We start from the raw sequence: 27,336 nt of genomic DNA, 5'->3' as shown, positions 1-27,336 counted from the left end.
GTGTTACCGAGCCAAAATGTCGATATCCTTTTCACCACGATGTCGCTTTTTAATGCAATGCCGCGTGAAGGATTGAAGGTCACTGCCACTGGATGTTGATTTCTGGCCTTGCATCCTATATTCACACATTTCTCCAGATAATCTCAATCTTTTGGTGCTATTATGGACCAAAGATGAAGTACCTAAATTTGACTATTGACCATTTGCTCACACAATTGACTATATTCTTGCACAGTTGTTCACAAAGTGGTGAACCTCACCCCATCCTTGCTTGTGAACAATCGAGCCTTTTGGAGATCCTTCCTTCATAGCCAATCATGGCACTCATCTGTTGCCAACTAAGCTATACATCTGAAGACTGTTCAAAACAGTATATTAGCATTCCTCAACTTTCCCAATCTTTTCTTACTCCTCTCCCAGCTTTTTTAGAATGTGCGGCATGCGTCCAATTCAAAATGAGAGAATATTTGGGAAAAAAATCATCTTTGAATAAATCATGTTATTCTACTTTATTAAACTGAATATTGATCGAAGTCAGTTTGCATATCATTGTATTTTGTTTTTACTTGCATTTTACACTTTTCATTAGAATTGACGTTTGTACTTTTCACAGTTATTCTTTTCAATGTGCAAGTGGAAGGAAAAAGTACATGAACCCTTGGGAAGTTCTTAAATTTTGAAATTTGTCTAAATTTGTGGACTGATGAACATCGACTATTAGAAGTACTTGTGTAACCTTTTCTAGCTTTATAGAATTCAACAATTCTTAATTGTAGGTTATCTGAGAGTTCTTGAGGAAGGCACGGTACCAATCAGGCAGGGCTTCTGGACAGGAGGCAATTCTAAACTGTCTTTTAGTGGCCAGAGCAGCTTTACCGCACACCTCCAATCTTTTTGTCATTTATTTAACTCCTGATTAGTACACACATGACGATTAGCTCTTTTAGAATCTGTAGCGAAGAGGTTCGCTTACTTTTTCCTCCCTGTCCTGTGAATGTTATTTTCAATGAACATATGGAAATAGAATTGTGTGGTCTTCGTTTAAGCAGTGAACATATGGAAATAGAATTGTGTGGTCTTCGTTTAAGCAGACTTTTTCTTTATTCTGGGAATTTAGATGAAAATCAGACTACATTTTACGACCAATTTAAATATAACAAATTCCAAAGCGTACACATACCTTCTCCTTTCCATTGGAAATTGGTTTTGCGAAACTGTTCCAGCTACCCTGTATTAAAAATGACAAACGTGTAACTTTTAAGCACGCACCATTTTTAAGGCAATCCATCGGTTGTCACTGTACAGTGTAAACAATACTGAAGTCACGTGTCATGTGTCTGGGTCAGCGGGGGTATCACAAAGGTCACGGGTGGCATGGTTGTGGCATTGTCAAACTGTTTCTCGATGCATTGCTGTGTGAAGAGTCCGGCAGTCACAGAAGCTAACTGCCACCCCAAATATAGGGGGTGGGCCCCTCTCGCACTGATTGATAGTGGGAGGGGTCACAGCCTCGCCCTCTCTTTACATATCAAAGGTTGATTAAGACAGGAGCACTCTCAATGGGGATATTTCACATTATTTAGAGTTTTCCCAAAAATAAACAGCCAGTCCTCAATGCTAAGGTTGACATTGATTTATTATTTTTATGTCGATATAAAAACATGTGAGTATGTACAAAGCTGAACAACATCTTGATTCACTGGAATCATCTGCTTGCCATTCAGATTTACTCTGATCTTTGATTTTTAGGATTATATTTTAAAAGTAGCTACTATCCATCCATTTTCCATACCGCCTATCCTCATTAGGGTTGCAAGCGTGCTGGAGCCTGAGGGGTACCCACTGAATTGGTCGCCAGCCAATCACAGGCTAAATATTAATGAATAATAAGTCACTTTAATTGAAAATTATCTAATGCTGCAACAATAATTGTATTTCTTGTATTGAAATCGAGATAGCATTTATTGTTCCTCTACATCACAGGTCTGAAACTCAAGGCCCAGGGCCAGATCCGGCCCGCCACATGATTTGATGTGACCCGTGAAGCCAAATCTAGCATCATATTCTATGATTCTTGTGAATAATTTTCACCAAAATTTTGAATTGTGAGATACCATAAATGACAATGTTGAGATATTTCATGCATTTTCTATTACCAAACATAAACAATAGTTAAAACACCCATTTCTCTTGCTTACAGATTCCAAAACTAGTACATAAATTTCATGTGTAAATATGAAGAGGCGATGAAACGTTTTTATGGTTTTGCAGTCAACGGCACTCTGTGGGAAAAGAATAACTACAAAGTGGCCCGTGAAATGAGTTTGACACCACTGCTCTATATGAAATGTAACTAAGTAGGAATTTTGCTGCAATTTATTGCATACATTTTTCTAGAAATAGATACCAACCTTCACACCCATAAAGAGAATTAAAACATAAAACATAATGAAAGGAATAACTCGAACATTCAGAAAGTACAGACTGACCTATGCCAATGCTGTGGTCTGCCAAATGAAATTACTTGAACATAGCAACTTGGTCCTCAATTGATCAAAGCTACATTCAGTTGTAACATGCTGATTGAATCCAAAGGAACAAATTAATAATAGTATTTTATGTAAGCTTATCAATTACCACCTGCTGTGGAGAGATTTGACAGAGATAGCAGCCTCTGGAGCGTGTTTAATGGGATTTGCAATGCTAAATTCTATTTGCTGTCAAATGTCCAATTAAGATCAGAAACTTAGTTTGAATGTACAGCTACGGATCCTGAATATACATATTCAAATCAAATAATGTCGCCCCATTTTTTTCCCAATTGTAAAATATTGGAAATATTAGTATATTTACCTAAACATAACAAAAAACAGATACGGGTGGATCAAAATCTGTGTAGATGTGAAGTTGTACACGAACAACAACAAAAACTGTCTTTGACTTGGGTACAAACTAAGGCTTGAAAAGCTTTTAGAAAATTGATTGATTCAGTTTTTCTGGTTGATTTCACCCTATCTTGATAATGAACTAACGAAAGGTCAAGATAGTAGATAGGAGAAAATTTAAAATGTGATTACAAAAACAAAAAATACTGTATTTCAATGTGAACTCAACATGTACTCATCATGTGCGCAGGAACTTCCAGATCCCATTTTAGATGATGTTGGCATTCACAAATCAGGGGACTTGCCTAAACTGTCTTGTGAACTTCAGGACAGTATAGATGCCATGAAGATTGCCTGGCGTTATCAGAATCTCCCAAAAGTACAGGTAATCAGGTGTAATCTATTTTTATTGTTTCATATGTGTATGTATATATATATATATATATATATATATGTATATATATATATATATAATACAAACACAGTTTGTACTTGCCCATTTGCGGGTAACCGTTCGCGACCCCGCATATTAGTGGATTTCGGTCTCCCAATTTAAAAAATAAAATAAATTTTAAATATACCTTTATTTTCACGGTCATAGAGTTCTTGGATTCTCTTCTTAAGAGACGAGGCGCCATATTAGACATAGCGCCTTACAACATGGAGCGCCTTATGTGCACACTGAGTTACAACCTTTACAAATGTTATGTGACTTCTTCTTAAACTCACTGGTTACACTGTAAGCAAGCGTGCTAGCATGTGTTTTAGCTTGTATGCACGCTACCATATGGTGGCGCTCACGAGGCAGTGAGGAACAATTGCATTTCACATCTGTAAGCAGAAGAAGCTTACATAGCCCCACTCACTGCCTGTGTGCTGGAATAGCATAACTAGCAAATAATAAAACAAAAAAAAGACTGACTCAAGAAATAATTGCAACAATACATTAACTTTAAATGCTAAACGAAGGGAGCATGCAAATAGAGTTTAAAGTGCATGTTTTGCCAATTATTTCTCGAGTCATTCTTTTATTAGTTTTATTACTGTGTTCTGTTTGCTGTGATGTGAGAATTTTAATTTCAATGTGATACCTTGTTTACAACATCATCAGTATTGACCTGCCTACCCAGGCAGTGTGTGGGGTAATGTAAGCTTCTTCTGCTTACAGATGTAAAAAGCAATTACAGTCGTACCTTGAGATACAAGTTTAATTCATCTCTTGGCTCTTATCTCAAGTTTCTCTTATGTCAAAGCAGATTTCCCCATTGAAATCTATGTATATGTCATTAATCCGTTCCAGCCCCCAAAATTCCACCCCATTTTTTTATTTTCCACATCTTTAAATAAGAAAAGTGTATTTTTTAATAAATATTGTGTTGTATAAAAACCTACAAGAAAATGGAGAGAAAGTAACGGGTTTTATAAAGTGTACTTACCTTGGAGATGAGATGACTTTTGGTCACAGAAGATACTGGTACACCCTGAACAGGTTGCCAGCCAATCGCAGGGCACATGCAGACAGACAACACTCGAACCCACAATCACATGTAGGGGCAATTTAGAGTGTCCAATTAATGTTGCATGTTTTGGGGATATGGGACTAAACCGGACTGCCCGGAGAAAACCCACGCAAGCAAGAACGTGCAAACCCCACACAGACACGGGGCTGGGATTGAACCCAGGTCCTCAGAACTGTGAGGCCAACGCTTTACAGCTGCCCCACCGTGCTGCATATATATATATATATATATATATATATATATATATATTTTTTTTTTTATGTTACTTTTTTTACACTATTGTTATATTCCAGGTTTCTTTGTCACTCTGCTCCTTTTTTATAAAACGTTCAATGTGTGATAAATGATGTTATGAGATAGAACAGCAGAAACTTTCTGGATTGCCTCCACCACTAAATCCATCAGCATTCTAAACTTCTTTGTGGGGTGAATGAGGCCTCGGCCTCTCTTTTCAGAACTGGAGCAGATTACTCACACTTAGCTAGCAATAGGTAGGCTTTTCACTGTTCCCCAGCCCTCACATACACACGCCTGCTCCCCTGCTTAGCCTGGGAAACAAGGGTACTTTGCAGCCTGGGCATTGACAAGTCTGCTCGCTCAACCCTACGACCCAGACCTGCGCCTCTGTTTTCTCTTAAATCCCTGCCTTTCCCCCTGCTAGGGACGGCAGCCCTACACTCTTTCTTCCGCTTTGAGAAGAGGTGACCCAGCTCCCCTCCCCATACTCCTCTGCACTCTCCCCCCCTTTTGGTCTATAATCCATATCGCTATGTGGATTAACAACGCACAGTGTGTCCCTGGGGATCCTCTCCCTCTTTCTCTCCCCCTGGAAACTTCTTTATATCTTTGTTCCTTCGTCACCTCTCCCCCTTCCCCTGTAAAATCGTCTTTACAAACCGCTAGTAAGCTCAACCAGAGGATTTGCATCCCAAATTCACCCCCAGAGTCAACGCTTACTTTCCCCTTACACACACCTCTCCCAGCATTGCCTACTGTGTCACTCTGCCAATGAAGACATCAGATCAAAGGTGAGACTGTCAGGGCGGGGAAGGAACGCTAAGCGGGTTGCCCAGCTCACAAAAAGAAGATGAGCCCCTGAGCCCCCTCCCTGCCCTGCTGACCTCCTCGTCCTGCTAGGAGAAGGACACACCGGGGGCCCTAATCCAGATTAGGAGTAGATTAAGGGTGCCTCTAACAATGGAATCCCTGGTTTCACTGAGAGAGAGGAGCTCAAACTCTCTCTTTCAGCTGCAGGAAAACATCCGCCTTCCCCTGCGTCCCTGACACGTTTTCTTTCATAGCCAGAAGTGGACATTTATGTGAAGAAATGATTAAGTGCGTGTTCATAGTGGTTGTTTAACTTCTCTGTTGCAGGAATGTTGAGGAATGACCCATAAACAATGCAATTGTATTACCATAGTGTTTTGGAGCACCCTCGTTTAATGTATTGGAATAAAACAAATGGAAAAACATGACTATGACTATTTTCTCTTTTGTTTCTCATTTAAATTTAAATTTAGTTGTTACAAAACAGGAAGCCGTGGTTGACAGTTTGAATTTGGAATGACCGTTTGGAATTTGTCTGCATCACGGTGATACACTGGATTTGTAGTCCTTTGTCTTTAGTCTCAGATGTATGAGTTATGAGATTATTTTGGAACATGTTCTTGTTTTGTGGGTTTCTAATTTTGGCCAAAATCGCACCTCTAATATCATTTTAGACAAATTTGACATTTTCTGTCAAAGACTTTCAATCGTTGGAAACTACTTTACTGTACTCAACACAACACTAAATTTGCTTCAGAGGGTCTCCTCCATCCATATCTTTGATACATTGGACGACTGGTTAAAGCAATTTGTCTCACAGTTCTGAGGACCTGGGTTCAAATCCTGGCCCCGCCTGTGTGGAGTTTGCATGTTCTCACTGTGCCTGGGTGGGCTTTCTCCAGGCACTCTGGTTTGCTCCCATATCCCAAAACTGTACATTAATTGGAGACTCTAAATTGCCTTTAGGTGTGATTTTGAGTCCAAATGTTTGCTTCTATTTGCCTATTTGGCAACCAATTCAGGGTGTACCACACCTCCTGCTCAATGATAGCTGGGATAGGCTCCAGCACTACAGCGACCCTAACCCTAACCTGATAAATGGAGAATCTTTGATATCCTGATAATTTAGGTTGTAAATGGTCAGATTGTCCTTTTTCAAGGTAATTTTTTGATCTTTTATGCCTGGCAGTTAAAACAGACGGATTTTCAGTTCGTAAGGTACATGAAAATAAATTTTGCTCTGATAAAATCGCTCATCTTCCCTACTTAAAATGTGCAAAACAGGTAAAAGGTACACAAAATGGGGAAAAACGGCTTCACTCTAGAAGCCTAGTGCGGCCATGCGTTCATATTGACATCATGTCCTTTGTTGTGAAGCACAATTCACCAAGCCTTGGGTTGTTACCCCACTAATAGGGAACATGATCTCAAAGGAGAGATAGTTGAAAATGGAAAAAAAGTGGGACTTTTTGAGGTTATGGTCGCTCCCATTCATTTGAATTGAACATGCCACGGTCATCATTGCAGGCAACAATAAATCAAAGCTTCACTATTTCATTCATTAACTTCCAAAAAAATTGGAAATATAGTTAAGTATTATTTTAAAACGCAACCTATTTATACCCTATATGGTTGAGACTCGCTCCCTTAATATCTGAAAATGCTGTGTTGCCTTTCACCTGAGTTAGGCAGGTAGATCACAACCACAATGTGGTCAGATACTTGAACATTAATTGGCAAAGGTTCATCTTATTTTATTCATCAAATAATGGATCGATATCACATTGAATTACAATCTAAAAAAAATCTTTATCCAATCAAATTTCAACTTAAAGAATGAAAATTAAATCGACGTGAGGTTATTAACAATGCCTATCCCGAGTGAAATACATAAGAGAATCCAAAATACAGACAGAAAACACCATGGTCATCTACAACATTTTTACATTTTCCACTATCGAACGGTTTTTAATACTCTTAAGTGTCGATAGAGTTCATATGGTCTAACATGCAGGTGACTTTATTCCCTCACTCAGAGTGCTCTTGCATCTTCATCTCGGTTTGGCCACTACTATGATGTTTCCAAAACAATGGAGCCAGAAATCCGCCAGGCAGCCAAGTGCCACCACTTCTACCTTCCAGAGCATCCCAGCCAGTCATCAGCCACACACAGGTAAAAGAACACGACATCATCCGGAGAATACTTGCAAACCAATGAGACACCATCCTGAGAACACATGCAAAATACACGCGGCATTGTCTACAAAATACATTTTTACAATGAAGACATCCCCAGAGACTACTTTTTTAAAAAAGCATGGCATTGTTTGCACAATATAAGGAAACCAGGTATGTCAGCAGACCAAAGTAATACAGCCAATAACTAGACAGTCAAGAAGATGAAAATGTTTGATGTAAAAGAATAGAATTTCATTTCAGTGAATCCAGATTTATTGTAGGGGTTCCAGAACATTTTTTATAAAAAAAATGTTTAAAACTTTAAAATTTTTAAAATACACAAGAACTCATTAAAACACACAGTTTAATCAAATTGTAAATGTAATCTTAAAAATATAAGCGCAGGATGTGGTGAATACCGTTCGTGTTATAGTGTCTGTGTTGCGTCACAGTAATTAATGTTTAGTTGTTCTGTCGGCATTCAATAACCATCCGAAGAGTGCATGTGAGGGTATTCAAGTAAGTGTACTGTAAAAATGTGTTTAAAAAATGCTTCAAACTCAGCAATATTGTGGGCTTTCAGATGATGTGCTGTATAGCAGGTAACACGTTTTATTATTTGGGACACCGTTAGATAATCTATAAGGACTTGAGCGTTTAAATGAGAGTGTCATGGCAAGTCCTGCTAAGGACAAATGAAAATGGCAATTTGTTCTTGGAGTTCTGCTAGTTTGCTTCCTGACTAAGAGGTCTCTGAGCAAGGCATCAACCTCGCACGAGTTCCTTAAGTGCTGCATTGTTTGTTGAATTGGAATTTCCTCATTAGGGATGTGAGTATGATGAATAAAACACTGAAAATAAAACTGCTTTGGTAAGAATTCCTTATTACTATGGCAAAAATAAAGCATCAAGTGTCTGCATACTAATTCACTAAGGATTATTGCCTTTTTAGGATCTGATACAAATGAATAAAAATCTGGCCTAAGTAGCTTTGCCACTGATCTAAAAGGTTCAGCCTCTTGGAAAAGTTGTGCATGCCTATTCAAATAAGGGTCGTGTTTGCTCAGCAACTGTTTGATTTTGCCCGTGTTGAGTGTACTTAGGGTTCAGGGGTCATGCAGACTCTTTACTCAGAGTGCGCTGCTGAGCACACAAGGGCACACGAAGAGGCACACGCACTCACTGGGTAAATACAGCAATCTGGAGCACAGAGGATGAGGAAAATGCTTTATAGAGTCTGTATTTATTTCAGCAAACACTGTCAAACATAAAACCTTTGCAAATACATTAAATGCTGTGCGTACCCATTTAGTTCATATACCAAAGTGCACCACATAGTTTAACACAAATATTACCCATAGGAGCATGAAAAAATAATTTATCTTCGTTATTCCATTTAGATGTGTTTGTCTTTGGGACATCTCTGTGGGTTTGATCATCAAGACATTTAGACAGCAGGAAACTACACCTGCACAGCACCATTGTGGCCACAGCCCCGCCCTGTCATTGCCGCGCATATATACACACACACATTACACGCACACACATGTGCCAGACTAACTCGAAGCAGGCTTCGCCCCCTTGCACGTGTCCACAGCTCCATGTCACAACCCTAGCTGTTAAATTGCTCCGTTTCACTTGAAGACATAATTGGCCCAAATTGCTCTCTAGGTGATACAGATCCTGTTGTTTAAGACTAGGCATCCCCCCCTCCCTCCTTCCCCTCAAAGAAAGAAGAACATTGAGATAAAGAAGCTTCCCCGTGTATGATCCTAATTAGCTGACGAGCTAGCCCCTGTAGCTAAGCACCTAGACCTTATTGGTACCTGAATGAAGGGTGCTCAGTAGGGGCAGCTGACATTCAATGATGTCCTACAATGGCTCCCGAGAAGAGGCAACCTTTCACTCAAGTGCTTGTCAAGCCGTCCCCCCCAACCCCTTTCTCAGAGTAGGGGCATGGGCAGAGAGGCCTGTGAGGGTAGGTGTCCTTCTTTCACCAAAACCAGCTCTATCATTAGTCCCAGCGGGGTCAGGAGGCACTATTGTTGAGCTGAATAAATGAAATGGAGTACATGGATATACTTGGCACAAGTGCATTCGACACAAGTGTGTATTACTGTTCCTAATGCAAGGCCATTGATGTGTGACCGATATTTGTGCATCAGTTCTCTGCAGCCTGCGGGTCAAATTGATAAGTGACACTGCAGCCCAGTGTGACTTGGAGCAGACTGGTCATTAAAATGGCAGGGCGTTCTTAAGTGGAGGGTCCTGTGTAAAACGACAGGGTTAACATTCCTATTGGCGGCCCAATAGGCACAAAGTGAACTGAGCCGTTGGTCCCATTGTGGCGTGTGTACTTTGTCAGTGGTGCAGATGTTCCCCTTGATTAAACACCAAAATGCTTTCCCCGCTTAGTATTAGATATCAGCATAAGCACGTCTCGTACGTCTGTCTTGACTGTGTGTCTAAGCACGATCAAAACCTCGGGGGAGCTGACGGGGAACCAGTCATGCTGTAATTTAATCAAGCAAATAAATTAATTGGATCTCTTGATAGTGGCTCCAGAAAAGCACAGTCAGGAGTAGCATGCTGCAATCATAGTGGATTAATCCACCACGCTCATAGGTTTGGCCCAGTTTTATTCAGATTGTCAATTAAAAAGAGTTTTCCCATTCAAAGTTTTTTTTGTTTTTTGTTTTTGCTGTCCCTCGACTTGTATTCTTTATGTTTACTTTCTTCTCTTTACTTTCAGCCCCATGCTTGAGTCCTACTCTGCATTGCTGAAGTCCATTGAAGAGGTCATACGCAGGGAAGGTTTTTATGTGGCAGCATCCACGGTAAGAGACTAAAAGAAAGGACACTTTCCATCATGACGCTACATACTGGTATTTCATGTGTTTGGTCATTTTAAATCCGCTTGATGCAAATAGAGTTTTTTAAGCAATCATTATGGGTATTCTGAGATTTATTGCAAAGAGAAATAAACTCTTTTCTTCAGAACGAAACACTGATTTAAAAAAAAAAATCACCCTTGCTTTTTCCTCATAATTAAAACTAAATGATAGCTACATTTGAATACAGGCCTCGCCTGATTGGAGTTTGCATGTTCTTCCCATGTCAGCATGGGTTTTCTCCGGGCATTCCAGTTTGATTCCACATCCCAAAAACAGTCACGGTACGTTAAATGAATTAAATTTTTAATAAGAAACAGTTTGGATTTTAGCACTGCAGTAAACAATGTTGCACATGGGCTCCAAGTGTGCATTTTCCCTACTTTCATTGAATCACTCAATTCTGTGACAGCGAAGTTTTGCCAGGCATGTTTCTCGTGGTAAATTCATAAGTAGTCATCTCCAGACATCTCACGACCCGATGTTAGTAAATGTCTATCCATCCATCCATTTTCTTAGCTGGTTATCCTCACGAGGTTAGCGGGAGGGGTGGAGCCTATCCCAGCTGTCAATGAGTAGGAGGCGCGGAACACTGAACTGGTTGCCAGCCAATCGCAGGGCACATAGAGACAAACAGCCTCACTCACAATCACACCTAGGGGCAATTTAGAGTGTCCAATTAATGTTGCATATTTTTGGGATGTGGGAAGAAACTGGAGTATCCGGTGAAAACCCACACAGGCACGGGGAGAACATGCAAACTCCACACAGGCAGGTCCAGGACCGAACCCGGGACCTCAAAACTGTGAGGCCAACGCTGAGCCACTGTGCTGCCTAGTAAATATTTCATGAAATTATTTTCCAACATATTTTACATAACATATTCAGGATTGACTTGTATTGTTTTATCATCCCTATGGTCAACCAATTGTCCTTTTCTAGACTTCAAATGGCTAAACATTTTTACAGACTAAACTATAGGAGTTAAATTTAGCCTCTCTTTCTGGCGTTGGCGCAGCAACTTTAATTTTACCAAAGTTCACCGCTGTTGCACTCCAGTCATCAAATTAGAGTCTGATCCGATGCCCTGAGTTTGCGTGGTATATCTAATTATGACAAGCGTCCACTAAAAAAAAAAAAATAAAGGGCTTGCATTCTAAGGTGTAATTTTCGTATATGTATAGTTTTCCAGTGTCCCTCTGTGAGGAAACTGCGAGCCAAGTGTGAAATAACTCAAACAATAATGTTTGTTTTTCTTAGATTCCGGTGATAGTTATCCTAACCAATCTTACGTCAGACTGTAAGGAAAGGAAGTGATGGCTAGTAAGGTGGGGGCAATTTTGTGAGGTTCTAGAGATAATAGAGGAGGAGGGCTGAAGTGAACAAGGAGAAACAAACAGTAAAAGCCAGCAGATTTAAGATGAACGTCTTAAATCACTCGTGGCTCTCACCTGAATAATCAGGAGACATGTCGAAGAAACCCCAAAAAAAAGGCAATTGTACTAAAGGTTAAAACCCTCTCACAGTTTTCTCCATTCTCTGACTTTCAGTGATATATATCCCACTGCTATTTTGCTCCGTCTTCGTAGGAGTGGGATACTGTTGAGCCCATGTTTTGGGGTGGGGTATTTCAAGAGAAGTCACTCCAGCCCTACCAAGGCCCCCTTGGCTGTCGAGCCACGCTCTGGTGCCAAGAATGTGCTGGGGTTTCTGGGTGGCGGCCATATTGGAAGCCTGTCTGACAGGTCCATTGTGCGTGTGTCAGATGGCCTCTGTGATTGGGCAGTTGTGTCCACTCACGTTTGGGCACTGTATTGCGATCGTCTGTACTGCTGAGCCGACTGTCCAGACTCATATGGAGTTTGGGAATACAACCCAAAACACAGCACCTATAATTAAAAATGGCAATCTGTTACTCTTCATATTTGCTGTGTGAACTTGGAATTGAATCAGTGTTTTTATTTTGTTAACTGTTGGCTTGATGATGTTTTCATTATCATTTATCTGTTAATCTTGAATAGGATCATGCAAAAAATTAACTGAGTGAACAGCTTTTTACTCAACCTTGTGGAAGGATGGGACACGGGCCAAAGAAGAATCCTTTGGCCTTCGTGAAGCTCTGCGCTCCCAATATGCTGTTTTATTTGTAGCAAATGATGTACACTCCGCTCTAAAAGTATCAGAACATTTCGTTATTTTATTTTTTATGTAAACTGACGACATTCAAAAGACGAATACAAGACGAAATCAGTATTTAGATTTGATTTCCAGCTATTCACATCTGAATCTGATCCTCCACTTTGAAGAAGCATTATTTGTAACGAAACACATTTTTGTGTTGTAATGCTCAGTTTTTTTTCCTTGCGATAACTGAATTAAGCGTCCAAGTCAGTCCCCCAAGTTAAATCCAATCGAGCTTGCATTTGATGTGCTAAAGAGAACTGAAGGCACTAACCCTGAAAACAAACAACTAAAACAGGCTGTGGTCGAGAAAGGCGTCACAAAATAAAAAGGAAAAAGTTTAGTGGTCCGTTGGGTCACAGGCTTGATGCTTCCCTCAATGTAATTATCTGGATATAAAAAAAGGAAATATTTATAAAAACTGAAATATTGACCTCTTGCCTCATATTCTTATTTTGATGTCTCAACCAATTTTATTCTCTCTTCAGGAAAAATAAAGGAAGGTACCTCTCACTGTTCAAATACTTTTGGAAGGGAGTGTAGTGATTTTTTTGTTGGTTCCTTTATTTTTTCTTTTGCCCGTTTTAGGCCAAGTCACGGAACATCCTGCGTATCGGGCTTCACTCGCTGGGCTCACCTCTATGGGGTGATGACCTGTGTTACCGGGACAACCCAAAACACAGCCACGCCCTCACTACCTTTCTCTACGGACTGCGGGCTTTGTTGAGATCATCCCTATCAGTTGCAGTGATAACTCTGCCTTCACATCTCATTCAGGTAAGCTATCAGAGCAGGTCGCCACATGTAAACTGGTAATTATAAAACATGTTTTTATTTAAAAAAATTTAATTTTGATTTTTTGGGGGCTAAGACTGATAAATATTTTACCTGAATGCATTCATTATGGACCTTGGCCTTGTTATACGCACAATTGGGGCAAAAAGTTTGAAGTCTTGTGTAGATCAGCGTTAGGGAGGCTCAACTCAGGCTGGCTGTAGTCGGCCTCGTCTTCCTCAACTCACATCATTTCCTCAACAGGCTGTTTCCAGTGAACACTTCAGAATGCACATTTGCACGCTTGCTTTTAATTACATCAAGCAATTTAACAATTGAGAGCATTTCATTCTCTTACAAATATCTCTGCGGGTAGTTGTGTGTGTCTCGGGGTGTGCACGTGTGATTTAGAAGGGGGTTGTGCAAGTGTGCGTACACGAGTCTGTGTCCAGTCTGGCCTCTCAGTGTGAAGGTGGAGTCATCTGCTGAGGCATATGGCAAAGCATAGACCTCCCCTGGACTGTAAACCAAAGAGGCACAGTCACCGTAGGATCCAATTGAGACTTTTTGCTGTTAAAATCTTGTAACTCGTATCCCCTTCTTGAACTCTTGCATCATTCTTCTGTAAAACAACCACAGAAAAGCTCGTATTTGTTCTCAAACTTACAAAATAGATCAGTGTCGATTCTGAACTTTGCGAACAGCTGTGTTGTCACAACATGCTCTGGCTCAACGCCGATGTACTCAGTGCTCTATACGGCCTTGGCTTCATCAAAAAAGGTAGACTGGCTAACTAGCAGATGTCAGCTGTGGTGGGAGCGGTCCCCCAGTCCCCCATCCGGCGTGACCCCCGAACCCTCTTAATCTCCGTTCTTATCCTCATCCACCCTGGAGTAAGAAAAGGAGGAGGGAAATTTAGGCTGGTATCAGGTGTTGGCTGACCAGGCAGACATTGAGGGACAACTTTTTATTTACTTGTAATTACTAGTCTTTTTTTTTTTTTTTTGGAAATGAAGCAGCCTTTGCTTGTTTAATTATCTTAGTCAGCTAAGTCTGGACTTTAAAAGACTGTCAGGAGTAATAGCATTGGGCTAACTGGCCGACACCGCAACGGTCCCACTATTCATTATTGAGCAGTTGGAAAGCTAAGCCACTCAGTGAAAGCCTTCTCCGAGCACCCCGGTGCCTCAGTCCATCTGAAACATTAATTAGCCTTGTCCTGGTGGTACTTCATTCTACTATCGCTTGCTACCACACCCATCCTTAACAAAAAAAAACACATGCACTTTTACCCCTTGAAATTTGTCCACATACACCTCACCTGCATGTCAAACTAAGTGGTTTTCTGACCCTTGCATAGACACTCACTTGCCAATTCATGAGGTACACCTAGATAAATTATACTAAAATGCAACTTGAGAGAAGCGTTGAAACAACGCCGCTCATCTTAAAGGCTTTAATTCCTTGTTCTTACCTAATACTTCCAGGTGTTAGCGTTATTCAATATGAATTTGTTTGACATAACTCTAAAAACATAATACCTCAGGATGTACATCATGTTACATCTTAGATATTTACCAAACTGAAAGTCAGATTTCAAATCTTCCTTTACTACCAGAGTTATTAATATCCATATAAAGCCAGCACTACCATGCTCCTTAAGAGACGTTAAATTGTTACATATGACTGTAAAAATGTCATAATTTTGTGGTTATTAGTATTTGCTAAATGTTTTATTTTTACATCCTAACTTTGTATTATCATTTGAAATCACATTTTTGGAGAAGACAAAAGCATCTGATCGTTTCCCTCGCTCAGCCTTACAACTCAGGCTCGTTTATTTATTGGCCTTTATGAATATTGTGTCTTTTTCCCACGACTTAAATAATCTGTGGCAGAAACGAACCACCTCCTTCATCTTAGATGTACATGTTTTATTACATTTTGGCTGATTGTGCCAGAAACTTTGAGAAATATGTGTTTAACAAAATACAGTATGAATTGACAACCATTTAATTGCTATGCACTTTTTTTATTATTTCTTGTCACTCCGAAGAAGTCTCATCTGTGTCCTTCAATAAGAACAGGAATATGTGGCCAGACATTTTTAGTAATGAGCTATATTTACACTGTTATCATTACTTAAGTTCTAATGTTTTGGATGAATTGTATTTGAAAGACTATATTTATTCTCCAGGCAAAATAATTTTTACTTTTACTTGACTATTTTTAAGAAGAACCTGTACCTTTACTTTGTTACATCAAGCGACATTCACTACTTGTGTTTTCATCCGCACGTATTTATCATTGCCTGCGTGGTCTGTTTTGTTTTGTCAGTCCTTTGTCCCATGACATAGTAACATTTGACTCCATTCGACCAATCAAACGGAGCTCGGAGCTCACATGACCATACACAGTCTCCATGCGTACCCACACAGAAGCAATGTTTTCAAAGTGGCTAATTTGCATGAAGCATGTCAGAAAGAATGGAGGAAAGGGCACCATGCTACTTGCAGTCAGAAGAGGCACAACACCCCTTGGATGCACATTAAATTTGTTTACCTTACAGACAAAAAAAATGAACAGTAATGTTATGTGCAGAGTTGCTTTGTTCCTGTGTTTCTATGTCAGGGGTGTCGAACTCATTTTCACCGCGGGCCACATTGTAGTTAGTTTCCCTCGGAGGGCCGTTATGAATGTGAAACCATGAAAATCTTTCACCTCATCATATTTACAGATGAAATTTATGAGCTAGTTTTGTAATCACAAATCAAGGGTAATGGGTTTTTGAACTATTGCTGTTGTTTGGGCACAGAATATTGATCGTAATACCTCAACGTTATCGTTTATGATATGACAATTTGAAACTTTAGTACAGATTTTTTTTTTTTTTCAATCATGGAAGTTGATACTCATAACTTGCCTTCGCGGGCCACATAAAATCATGCGGTGGGCCAGATTTGGCCTCCCCGGGCCTTGAGTTTGACACCTGTGTTCTATGTTATTGTTACCTGGTGAGGTAATGATTACAATTGTCATAATTTGTTTTACTGAGAATTTATTCACTGTTGTTGGAGTTAAATTGATATTGTTGGGCAATGTATGAAGTTGCACACCCCTAATTTTGTCCATTTCACGTGACACAATATAAATAATTCAGAACTTAGTCATGACTTAGTCAATACTCCAGTAGTATTTTTAACTGAGGACTTACTCTTGCTGAAGTAATTTGGAGCGCTACTTTTTAGTTGAGTCATATTATTCTAAAGTGAGAGTACTCTTACTTGAGTACAATTTTTGGGTACTCTACCACCTTGTGGTTGTGGCCTTCCAGACAAAGTTTTACTTCATTATTATCGACCACAGTTAGTGTTGTGAATAATTTGTCATAGCCAAACTTACACGGGCTTTTAATTGCATGCGTGCGAGTGACCTCGGATACCCCATAAGTGCTAGCAGCCTTTGCTGGTAGGATGTGCATTCTTTAAAAGTAGGACAAAAATGAAAAGGCTGAAGAAAGGGTAGGGAAAAGACATGAAGGCATGAAAACTGCATTAGGCTGTGGCAGCCAACACACAGAGAAGGATTTGAATGATTCAGGAGGCAAAAGGATTAATAATGCAGGACTCCCTCTCTCCCTCCATCCCACTGTCCCTCGCTCTCCCCTCCTCCACTCCTGTTATTCTATGCCTCCACCTTTTTTTGTATAGTTTGCTTTCACATTTCTTCCTACCTACTGTATGCACCCCCAATTGTTTCTCTCTCTGTTTCCCTCGCTCCCCACTCTCTTTCTCTTGTGCTCTCTCACCTAATGTCCCTGACCCAACCAGTAGGGGGAGCGCTCCCCATCAAGCATCTATAATGATTGTTCCCACTTCCCGTCTGCTCTCACGCTGTGAGCAGGTTAGAGATTACACGCTGGTGGTGAAATCATTTTGAACTTTTTCCTCATTGACTTTTCTATCACTACATGTGTCACTGTGCATATCTCGGTGTAGATATTTGCCTGCCCTGGCCTCATCCGTCAAGGAGGCATCCCGCATCACCCTCACCTGAGCCCACGGGCCGGGGTGACCTGACCACAGGAATGATGACCTCATTTTATTGTAACACCGGTGGCCCGTCAGGAGGCTGTTAATTACCTGCCTGTGTTTCTCTTCATCCTACAGAACAGATCTCTAATGGGCAGCATAATCAGGCTGTGTGACAATGCCATCGCCTTGGAATCGTTCAAAGGCTCTGAGAGGGAGACCAGCCCACTCTACAAAGATTACCATGGTAAGAACACACACTCCCTCTTATCTCTCTCTCTCTCTCTTTCTCTCTCTCTCTCTCTCTCTCTCTCTCTCTCTCTCTGTTCCATCGAATACACACATGCACACAGGCAGTGCATTAAGGCTCTGGCTGGGCGGTGGATAGAGGCAGGGCAGCCCCCTTGCAGGCCAGGCTGTCAGTGTGCGTTAGTGTGCTGCTGCTCAATCAGACGTGCTCCTCAGTAGACAGGCCGGGGGGGATTCAGCTGCCACGCTGTACCCCCTCCTCCTCGCACCATTCCCTCCATCCCAGCCTCCCCTCTCTCCCTCTAGCAGAGCCTCTCTCTCGCTCCTCACTCGCCCCCTCACCATCCCCAGTCCCATACCCCTGAGGCTCTGGAGCAGAGCAGGCCAACACGGGGGAATCGATATTCTCACCATCACTCTCTTTTCCTCTCTGCCTCGATCTCTCTATCCCTCACTCAATGTCTCCGTGGCCAGCATGCCCTGCTAATAAATGGGGGCGACTCTTCCTCGCCTCCAGTAGAGGAGGAGGACGTCGGTAATGGACGACGGAGATGCGGTAACGAACAAAAAGGGGGGGGGGGGTTGCAATCCCAGATCTCCCCATCACTTTGCCACTAAGGTTTCACCATCTCTTTTTCCTGTTTGCATCGCCTCTCTTTTATCGCTATATCACACTCTCCATGCATAAAGGTCAGAATAAGCGGCTGGGATATTTTTAGCCATCTCCAACTCTCCCGGTCACTCTTTGCGCTTTTCCTCCCTCTTCCCCTTTTTTCTCTGCTTTCCTTGCCTGGAGTTAGACAGCCCTGATTGTGACAGATGAAGAGACAAGAAGTAAAAAAAACATTCAATAGCAGATTTTGGTTTTGTCCAACATGTTTTAAGTAAGCAACACCTATTAAAATGTTAACATCCCTTTGCTGTGCAAAGGCTAGTGACAGGTAAATTTCGGAAAGATTTACCACAAATTTGTATTCATCCTTTTCGTGAGAATCAGCACCCCATGCTAATTGTTGAAAAATATTGAATTTAATCTCAATAATCAACCAGTAAAGCTGCTTATGGTGTGAAATACATCGTGTACGATTGTTTTGATGTGTGTTCATAGGTGGAGACGCATCTGGTATGAGTGCGAGATGACTGCGAGTGTGCGCGTGTGAGTGTGCGCGTGTTTGCAGCAGCAGTTCAGGCCTGCTCAAAGCATGCTGGGAAGCCTGTCACCGCAAATCAGGCAAGGGGAACTCACCCAAGTGCACAGAGGAGGGAGCTCACCATCCCCCACTTTCTCTGTTTGTGTTCCTTTCTCCATTACTCCCTTGATCCCACTCCTTCTCTCCCACGTTCATTTACACCAACCCACTTGTACGGTATTTTTCCAGTTATGTCAAAATGTAGTTTTAGCATTAAGGAGCTAAAGAATGACAAGCACAGCTTCTTTTGGCGAGATGTACCCCAAGTGGACGTTTCATACCTTTTCTGTCACACACACTGACTTTTGTCAATGAAATTCACTTTATAGTTCACTTGTATTCCACAAAGTGAAAGCAGGTTGTGGGAAATATTGGCACAGAGGCATAACGACTTATTACTTCATCTTGTACTTGAGGCATATATTTTTTTATTCATCATAATTTGATTTTGAGACCACCTACAATATATTTGCACATTCTCAAATTTTCAGACCTCTGTGCCATTCAACTTGAGGTTCCAATGCATTTGAAGTGTTTTCTTGTAGAATCACAAATCCCATCATCCCTTGTTCCATCCCTCGCAGGCCTGCTTCACGTGCGCCAGGTGCCTTACCTCAACTGTCTTGCCAGTCAACTGCCTGACCACAAGGACTTGGCCTTTAAGCTCAAGAGGAAACAGTTCACCATTGAGGTATGTTGTCAAGATCCCTCGGCGCTGCTCTATCCCACTAGTAACTAGGAAATTGCCTATTTATTTTCTTGTATAAATATGTTCATCTGAAGTCAACACATTTTAATAGAGGTGTCAAAAATCCCATCTGACTGCTTGTCTTTGGTTTGCATTAGCTTTTCAACCGTGATTTTTCACCCTAATTTAGCTGTTTTCATATCATACTATGTCAAAAGGCTACATGCTTTTTAGAAAACTAAACATGTGCCCCTGCAATATTGGGATTGATTATTCACAACCTGCTATTTCACATATTTTTTCACACAATATTTGAAATGTTTTTTTACAGTATGTATTTTAATGCCTTTGCATGTGGAGGAGAGCCATAGTCACTCATGCACTTTTTTGCCATTTATTGAATGCTGGGAGAACAATAAAACACTGCAAACTTATTTGCTGTCAGCCACAGCTCATAGCCGGCATTCACACGCAGACTGACCAACGTTATATGCCAAATAACCAGGCCCCGCTTCTGAAAGGCACACGACGATGCTTAAATGGATACAATATTTTCGATACATTTCATACATTACTTTTTTTTTGTTGTCAAAAACATTTACAATGAGTTTAGAAAACATGTTTTGATGGGTTCAAATGTTTTGAAAGCAGGTATATCCATTATTCATGTATTTTAGAAGATTAACAGTTTTCCGCTACAATATTATGTTTCTTCTTTCACACCCTGCCAAAGTCACCAGTGCACTTTTGGGCCGTTTTATGAATGCTTGGAGAAGTCGTGCAGTCGGCCACCGCTCACGGCCAGACATTCACACATGGTTTCTGTACACACGTGTTTTTCAGGGACTTCCCTGCTTATTTTAGCAAGACAATGCCAAGCCACATTCCAATAGCATGACTTTATTGTAAGAGTTGCGAGTACGAGACTGTCCAGACAGTTCAGACCTGTCTCCCATTGAAAATGTGTGGTATAATATGAAGTGCAAAAAACGGCAATAGAGAGCGCAGAGTGCTGGGCATGTTAAGTTGTTTATCAAAGCAAGAGTGGGGAAGAATTCTACATACAAAGCCTCAACAGTTAAGTGTCCTTGGTTCCCAAACACTTAATTGTTGTTACGCATTCCAGGCATCACATTCAAAATGAGAAAATATTTTGGGGGGGAAAAAACGTTGAACAGTTTGAGTATGACATATTATTGTAGTATATTTAATTGAATGTAGCTAAAATTGATTTGCAACTCTTTGGATTATGTTTTTATTAACATTTTCCAAAGCATCCCAACTTCATTGAAATTGAGTCAGTCTTTGGCACTGGTTTATTAAATATCTTGTGCAGGTATTATTTGCATCTTTAGGTGATGTATTTTTGTTTTCGTATTTTTGCTGGAAATTTGACAAAAATATGCATGGTAGGTTAATTGAAGTCTCGAAATTGCCCGCAGGTGTGAATGTCAGTGTGAATGCTTTGTTTTTGTGTGCCCTGCGATTGGTTGGTAACCACTTCAGGATGTCCCCCACCTCCTGCCCAAAGATAGCTGGAATTGGCTTGTCCTCTTCCGCGACCCAGGTGAGTATAAGCGTCTCGGACAATGGATGGATGGGTGTCATTGTATATTCCAAAGGCAGTTGTCAACAAAACTGTTTTCTGTCAAACAGCTTGATCTCTGACAACCACAGTGAACTCATCCCAACTGTAGGAATACAAGTAGTTTCTTGTCATTTTCAAACAATCCTTTCGGGAGTGTCGTAGAGTTTGCTATTTAATGCTGACTCTTCACTTCTTTTAGGTGTATTTCATTGATGGTAGGCTGGCATTTTAACATTGTGGTAGTTACCTTGATATGCTATTTCAGTACATCACAATTTTTCTTGTATTAAAAGAGAGTAACATTTCACTAAATTGCATAACATGCACTTATACGACCTTGCTTCGCCCTCATAGATTTCTTCTAATGCGGTTTTCTTCTGAAGTTGCTTTTTATCTATCAACTCGAAACAGGTTTTATGTATTTATTTGAATATAATAATTTGTTTATTAAGAAAGCCATATTATTTATTTCAGAAACTGAACTGGAGTGCTAATGGTGATTTTTTAAATTAGGCAAACTGCTGACTCTTTTTTTTTACTACTGGAGGAACAAGCTGAAACGTGGACGCCAAAAGCAGACAATACAAAGTCAACAGCCACTTGAAGTTTTTTTTGACCCGTGTGACGCTCCCAAGTAATGTGAATATCAAACCAAAGGTGACCAATAAAAACAACAAATAGGCTAATTGGTAAAAGAGAATAACTACCATTGAAACGAGGTGAACAAAACCACAACAAATAGCCTACATACCTATAAACAAATCCTAGAAACTACAGTGAAAAACTAAGTAAACAGAAAATCACAGTACCGGTAATCCTTGTACTCAAAAAGACGGTCAATCTAACAGCAGTTATGCTGACGAGTAACACGAAAAGAGGACTAGTTATGATCAGGTGAAAGCGGTCCCGGCAGAGCTGGCCAGCAATGGTCGTTGAGCCGATGCCTTTCTGTAGCTTTAGCTGATCTTAAGCACTCAGCTGACGACAATGGGAAGCAGGTGTAAAGCTGGAGACCAGTGCCCGCCAATGCTCACCAGGAAGACTGGAAAATGCAAACACAAGCGGTGCATGGAAGGAGCACGACACTTTTGTCTGATATTGGGTGACAAAATTGAAGGTGACGCTATTGATTACGCACTGTAGCCACGTGTGAGTTGACTTCAAAAGAGTAAAAACATTCCTTTTATATGGATTTAATTTGACCAGCACATTGTTTCTGCAATTTGAAGTCCAACCACAAAGGAATTGTGAAATATTTTCTTTAAAATCATATATAGTTGCTTCTTACTTTTTTTTATCCAATCACTACTCAACTGACAATTACACCAAATGCAAATACAGTCATCGCACGTTTTTCGCAGTAAATTGGGACTAGAACCACCCGCGAAAAGTGAAACCCCGTGAAGTAACAGGGGATGTGTTTATGTGGGTACCAAAATGTTTAAAATATGTAAACAATATTTGTATTAGACAGCAGAGTCTGTAAATGGTAATGGTCATAGTCACATTAGCCTTGTAAATAGCATTACATCTTTACAATGTGACAAAGTGTGACGCGCCATTGAGTTCCAAAGAGGATACTCGTGAGCCCTATGCTGACATAAATAAGAAACATTTGTTCTATACTATGATTTTAATAAATAGTACATTTAGTGTTTATTTAGTCCTACCTTTTGTACATGAAATGGAATGAAAATGAGCCGTCGGCGGTGTAGTGATTCACATAGTTTATGTCCATCCAGTGTTCACTATCACCCAAGAACATATTTAAACTTGATAAATATTTTTCTTCAAATGGCTATTCTGTTGCACATAAATATACATCACAGAATGTTTTATGGGCTTCATTACAGCATTCACTTTCATTTATAGGTTCTCACTCTTCGGTGTCTTTCGCTTCTTCTCATTGATTCACAGTTTGTTTTTTTTTTCCAATGGTCACATCACTCTCAGTGAGAGTAATCTCTCATTGAACTACGACTCTTTCTGCTCTCTACTCTGGAGGCAAATTAGGGGGCCCTCCTCTTAGCTCAGGCCCATGATTGGTCCTCATTACATTATCATTACCTTATCACACCCTCTAGTGCCTGGCTCTGAGTGAGCCCCATTGTTTCAACCGGGGGTTCAGGGGGAGGAGAGAAACCCCCCCACCCACTAAGCATTCCCCGTATCCTTCGTGTAAAACCTTTGCTATTTTCTGCCACCATTTACTGTCCTTTCCATTGACCCTCGTCACCTCCCTTTTTTGACCACATGAATAGTCCTCTCCAGTGTAGATTTATAAGGTCTGCAAAAGTCAATGCGGTTATCCCCAATGGTCTTTCAATTAGGCCTCTGTAATAGCCCAGGGGGGCAAGGCCTAGAGCAGGGCTGGGCAATTAATTTTTCCAAAGGGGCCATGTGTGAAACTGTACCAGATGTCAATGGCCACACCAACTTGCTAATCTCAATCGTTCCCTGTAAATTGTACTCTTGATAAGCTGCTACTTTAATAAATGTGCTTTGTTGTTATGAGTCAATATGTCTATTAACAATTGTCCCCAGTCATATTAAAATTGCATATTAACTAATATTATATTAAGATTTGATTAACATTCACTAAAGCATGTCTACAGAATGCTCAATTTTGTTTATCATGTGCCGACTTTTTTAGCTAACTCCTCACTTGCTTACTCATTAGTTGGCCATTCATGGTTGGGACTCCCAAAGCATAGATCAAAATCCCTCTTTCCTCCACCTGGCAAGAAATAAGAATGTTGCTCACATGACGACCAGTGTTGGCATTGTCACTAGTTACTTTTTGTGTAGGTTTGTGGAAGTCACTAAATATAGCAACAAAGTCGCAACACTGAAGAAACATCTTCGCTCTTTCTCGTATGTACCACCAACCCACACAAACAAATTACAATAATAGCACCATTACAAAATGAAACCACTATAATGTAAGTATTTTTTGACATCAAGGCAACCTTGAGGGGCCATTCAGAGACCGTGGACAGGGCGGATGTGGCCGCAGACACAAAGTTGTACTTTCTCCAGGTCTGACCCATAGCATCCCTCGTTACCCCTTGTGTTGCTTGAATAAAGATAAACACACCCAGAAAGTCCTTAAATAAAGTGCCATAAATCCTAACTTGCTTTTGAAATCATTGTAATAACACATTGTCCCCTCCTGTGATATAATTAGATTGTAATAGAATTGTATGGAATACTCACAGATATGGAAGTATATGTTGAGTCTTGTCTTCACTCAAGTTAAAACCAAGATACTGTACATAGAGTTAAGATCATATCCACATGAACACAGAATGAACATGTACTGTTTCTTCTTGTTCTTGGCTTCTGATTAGCTAAAATGTTCTTATGCCTTGATGTTACAGTTTCATACCATCTATCCTCAGCCTCCTTTTTAAAACATAGTTGCATGCAGACAGACGTGTGGACAGAAATGGTCAGATTTCAAGAGTGAGGGTGAATATAAAATGTGTGCTTGTACACAGCATTAAAATGCAGCCCAGACTCTGGTTTGCTTTTATAATATGCTTGACCTGTTGGTCGACTGGCTCAGTGGGCTGCTGATTGACACGTGGATCGCAATTGGATTCTAAGCCGAGTGTCTGACGTGTGACAGCCCACACCATCCCTGCTAATCACCTCATTTACTCAAGCTGCAAGACTTCAATGCCCTGGGCCATAGAATGCAGCATTGCGAGAGCATTTACTCATCTAAAAGATTCACGATAGTTTGTGAAAACCTCAATTGCTCTGCTGTTTGCTCTTTTTAATTCACTCCCTACTCGAAATCCCATTGCAGGCTTACAATGTGATTTTTGAGAATGACTGACAACAGGTGAAATTGTTAGCTCCTCACCAGTCTGGTCAGGCAGATTCCCCGCCCCCACCCTCTTCCTTTGCTCAGAAGAGTCACGCAAATTTCCTAAACCATGTTCGACTCACCCGTCTATCACGCAGCACCTTAAGAACGCAGAAAATAATTACTTTTCACAGAGCAGTTCTACCAAAATGACGCATGCAGGTACTAAATGAGTAGAATTAATTCACTATTTGTCAATTGAGCACATTTTGCCGCTCGCTCTGACAAATGTGAGCTCATGAGCTTCTGTTGGTTGTGTGATAAGGTTACCATGGTAGCTGCTGATGTGTCAGAGAGTTCAAACTCCGGTTGATGAGCAATTATTAGCTGTGATGCCTGAAGACAGAATTAACCCATGGCCCTGTCTGAGCAGGTAGAGGAGTGCTAGGTGTTTAAACAAGATTAACACATTCTCATACACGCATACGCAGACAGTTCTTCACCCCCTGCCCCCAAAGATATTGACATTCATGCAGTGGTCTCAGTCACACACTGATTGAGAAACCAACGGAAAGATAACGTGACTGACACTTTCTTGAGCGCACATACTGCCCGTGTGAGAACTTTGCCTTTTCTGTCACTTGTTTCACAACACGAGACGCTTTAAGGATGAAGCTCCGCTATGGTATGCATTTACATTGGCGCTTACCTTTCTTTGACCCTCAAAACTGACAGCCAACTTGCCTGTTGGGTGCTGGGGTGCCAGAGGCAGGTCGTGGGGTCAAATCAAGTGTAAGATGGGGATTTGTGTCAAATTAGTCTTCTGTTTTGAGGCTACGTTTGAGGTGTCTATTTCACTGACGAGCTTTCTCACTTGCTTTGAGGTTTTGTATGTTTTCTTCATGTTCATTTCAGGTGCTGGATTTATGTCTTGCAACGTTTGCATTTTTTTGCGCACGGAAATAATCTCAACTTGTGTTACAGAGGTGCGTTAAAGTAATGCAAAGTTATCTGCAGCTAAAGATAAATATAGAGTCTTAACCCCGTCAATGCAAGAGCCAATCGTCAGTCTTTAACCTTTTTAACCTTCGGCCGTAATAAAGATTTTGAGCAGAAGAGAAACAATAAAACATTTTTCTTTGCTAAGTCTGAAAACCTGCCACAAAAACTGATGGAATGATAATTTTGTCTCAATTTACCTACAAATTCACTGTGGAATACAGGTCTGGGTCGGTTCAATTAACCACAAAGCCAATCTACTAGCAGGAAGTTATGACTTATTCTGTTGATGGGTTTATTGTACCTGCTGACATTGAATGAAGAACATTTTAATTGTTTTACCTGGCACTATACAACACATTAACAAAGATACATTTGTGATGAATAAGTCCTTTTCGGACAAATGAAATAAGATTGAATAGCTTCCAGCGGTCACCTGTGAGTTTTTCTCAGGCACGCTAGTGTTCCCTGAGACATGGTTTGTTGATTGCTATGTTAAATTATGAAACAGACTGATTTCGTAATGTAAATTTAAAATATCCGTACAGGATTGTTTTAACTTGGAACGCATTGTTATGAACTGTGACTAATGTAAGAGCACATTTCTGATGCTTTGTGGTGTGTTTTTATTAATTGCACTAAAGATGTTTTGACGACGACGAGATCACGTTGCTAAGATTATGATCAAGATGGGTGGAACCGGAAATGACGATATTGCAGAGTAGAACAAAACAGGTTCTCGAATCGAAGGAGGCGTGTAGAGTAGGTTAATGTTTCTTGGCATGTCCTCAAAATGTCTTTAAGACGGCGGCTGTATGTGCCCCCTACCCCATCGAAGCCTGTGGGTGCCGAGGGAAGGGTGTTAATGGACCTACAGTATGTGAGGAAGAGAGTGAAGGCTCGGGGAAGGGGGAAGGGAGGGCAGAGGGATAAGCGTTGAGGAGCAGTTAAGTGATTCTCAGGTCAGGTCTAATTAGCATGAGGGCTTTTCCTTTGAGGCACCAAACCGTGTTATTGAGAGAAAAATAAAGACAAGGAAAGAAGGAATTATGGAACGCAAAACAACTTGGAGACGCAGTCCTTCAGGCTTGTATTTGGATGTTTGTAGTCATCGCATGCCACAAATCAGTAAAAAGCCTTTGTTTTAAATTGACTTTATTTGTTTTATGTAATCATTATATTGTGTTTAAGTGAGGGTCACTAGATTTTAGCTTTGGTCAATAAACTGCTTGTAGAAAGCAAAGTAGGTTCTGTGTAAAACCGCCAGTGTTCTTCCTACCTCTTTCCTCAAGAATCGCAAT

The 27,336-nt window shown here is 40.7% G+C and overlaps 1 protein-coding gene across 1 annotated transcript in view; it reads left to right on the top strand.

Moving 5' to 3' along the window:
• Positions 1 to 27,336, top strand: part of elp4 (elongator acetyltransferase complex subunit 4) — a 75,445-nt gene that overhangs the window by 9,723 nt on the left and 38,386 nt on the right. The window contains exons 4-9 of the mRNA XM_061814292.1: positions 3,136 to 3,270; positions 7,489 to 7,625; positions 10,383 to 10,467; positions 13,291 to 13,479; positions 17,646 to 17,754; positions 19,531 to 19,637. Coding sequence (XP_061670276.1) covers positions 3,136 to 3,270; positions 7,489 to 7,625; positions 10,383 to 10,467; positions 13,291 to 13,479; positions 17,646 to 17,754; positions 19,531 to 19,637 — 762 coding nt within the window. The remainder of the gene's footprint in view (positions 1 to 3,135; positions 3,271 to 7,488; positions 7,626 to 10,382; positions 10,468 to 13,290; positions 13,480 to 17,645; positions 17,755 to 19,530; positions 19,638 to 27,336) is intronic.

Source organism: Syngnathoides biaculeatus, chromosome 3, assembly GCF_019802595.1.
Source record: "Syngnathoides biaculeatus isolate LvHL_M chromosome 3, ASM1980259v1, whole genome shotgun sequence".
Lineage (NCBI taxonomy): Eukaryota > Metazoa > Chordata > Actinopteri > Syngnathiformes > Syngnathidae > Syngnathoides > Syngnathoides biaculeatus.
Note: the sequence above shows the minus strand (reverse complement) of the source record. Positions and strands in the feature narration are given on the sequence as shown.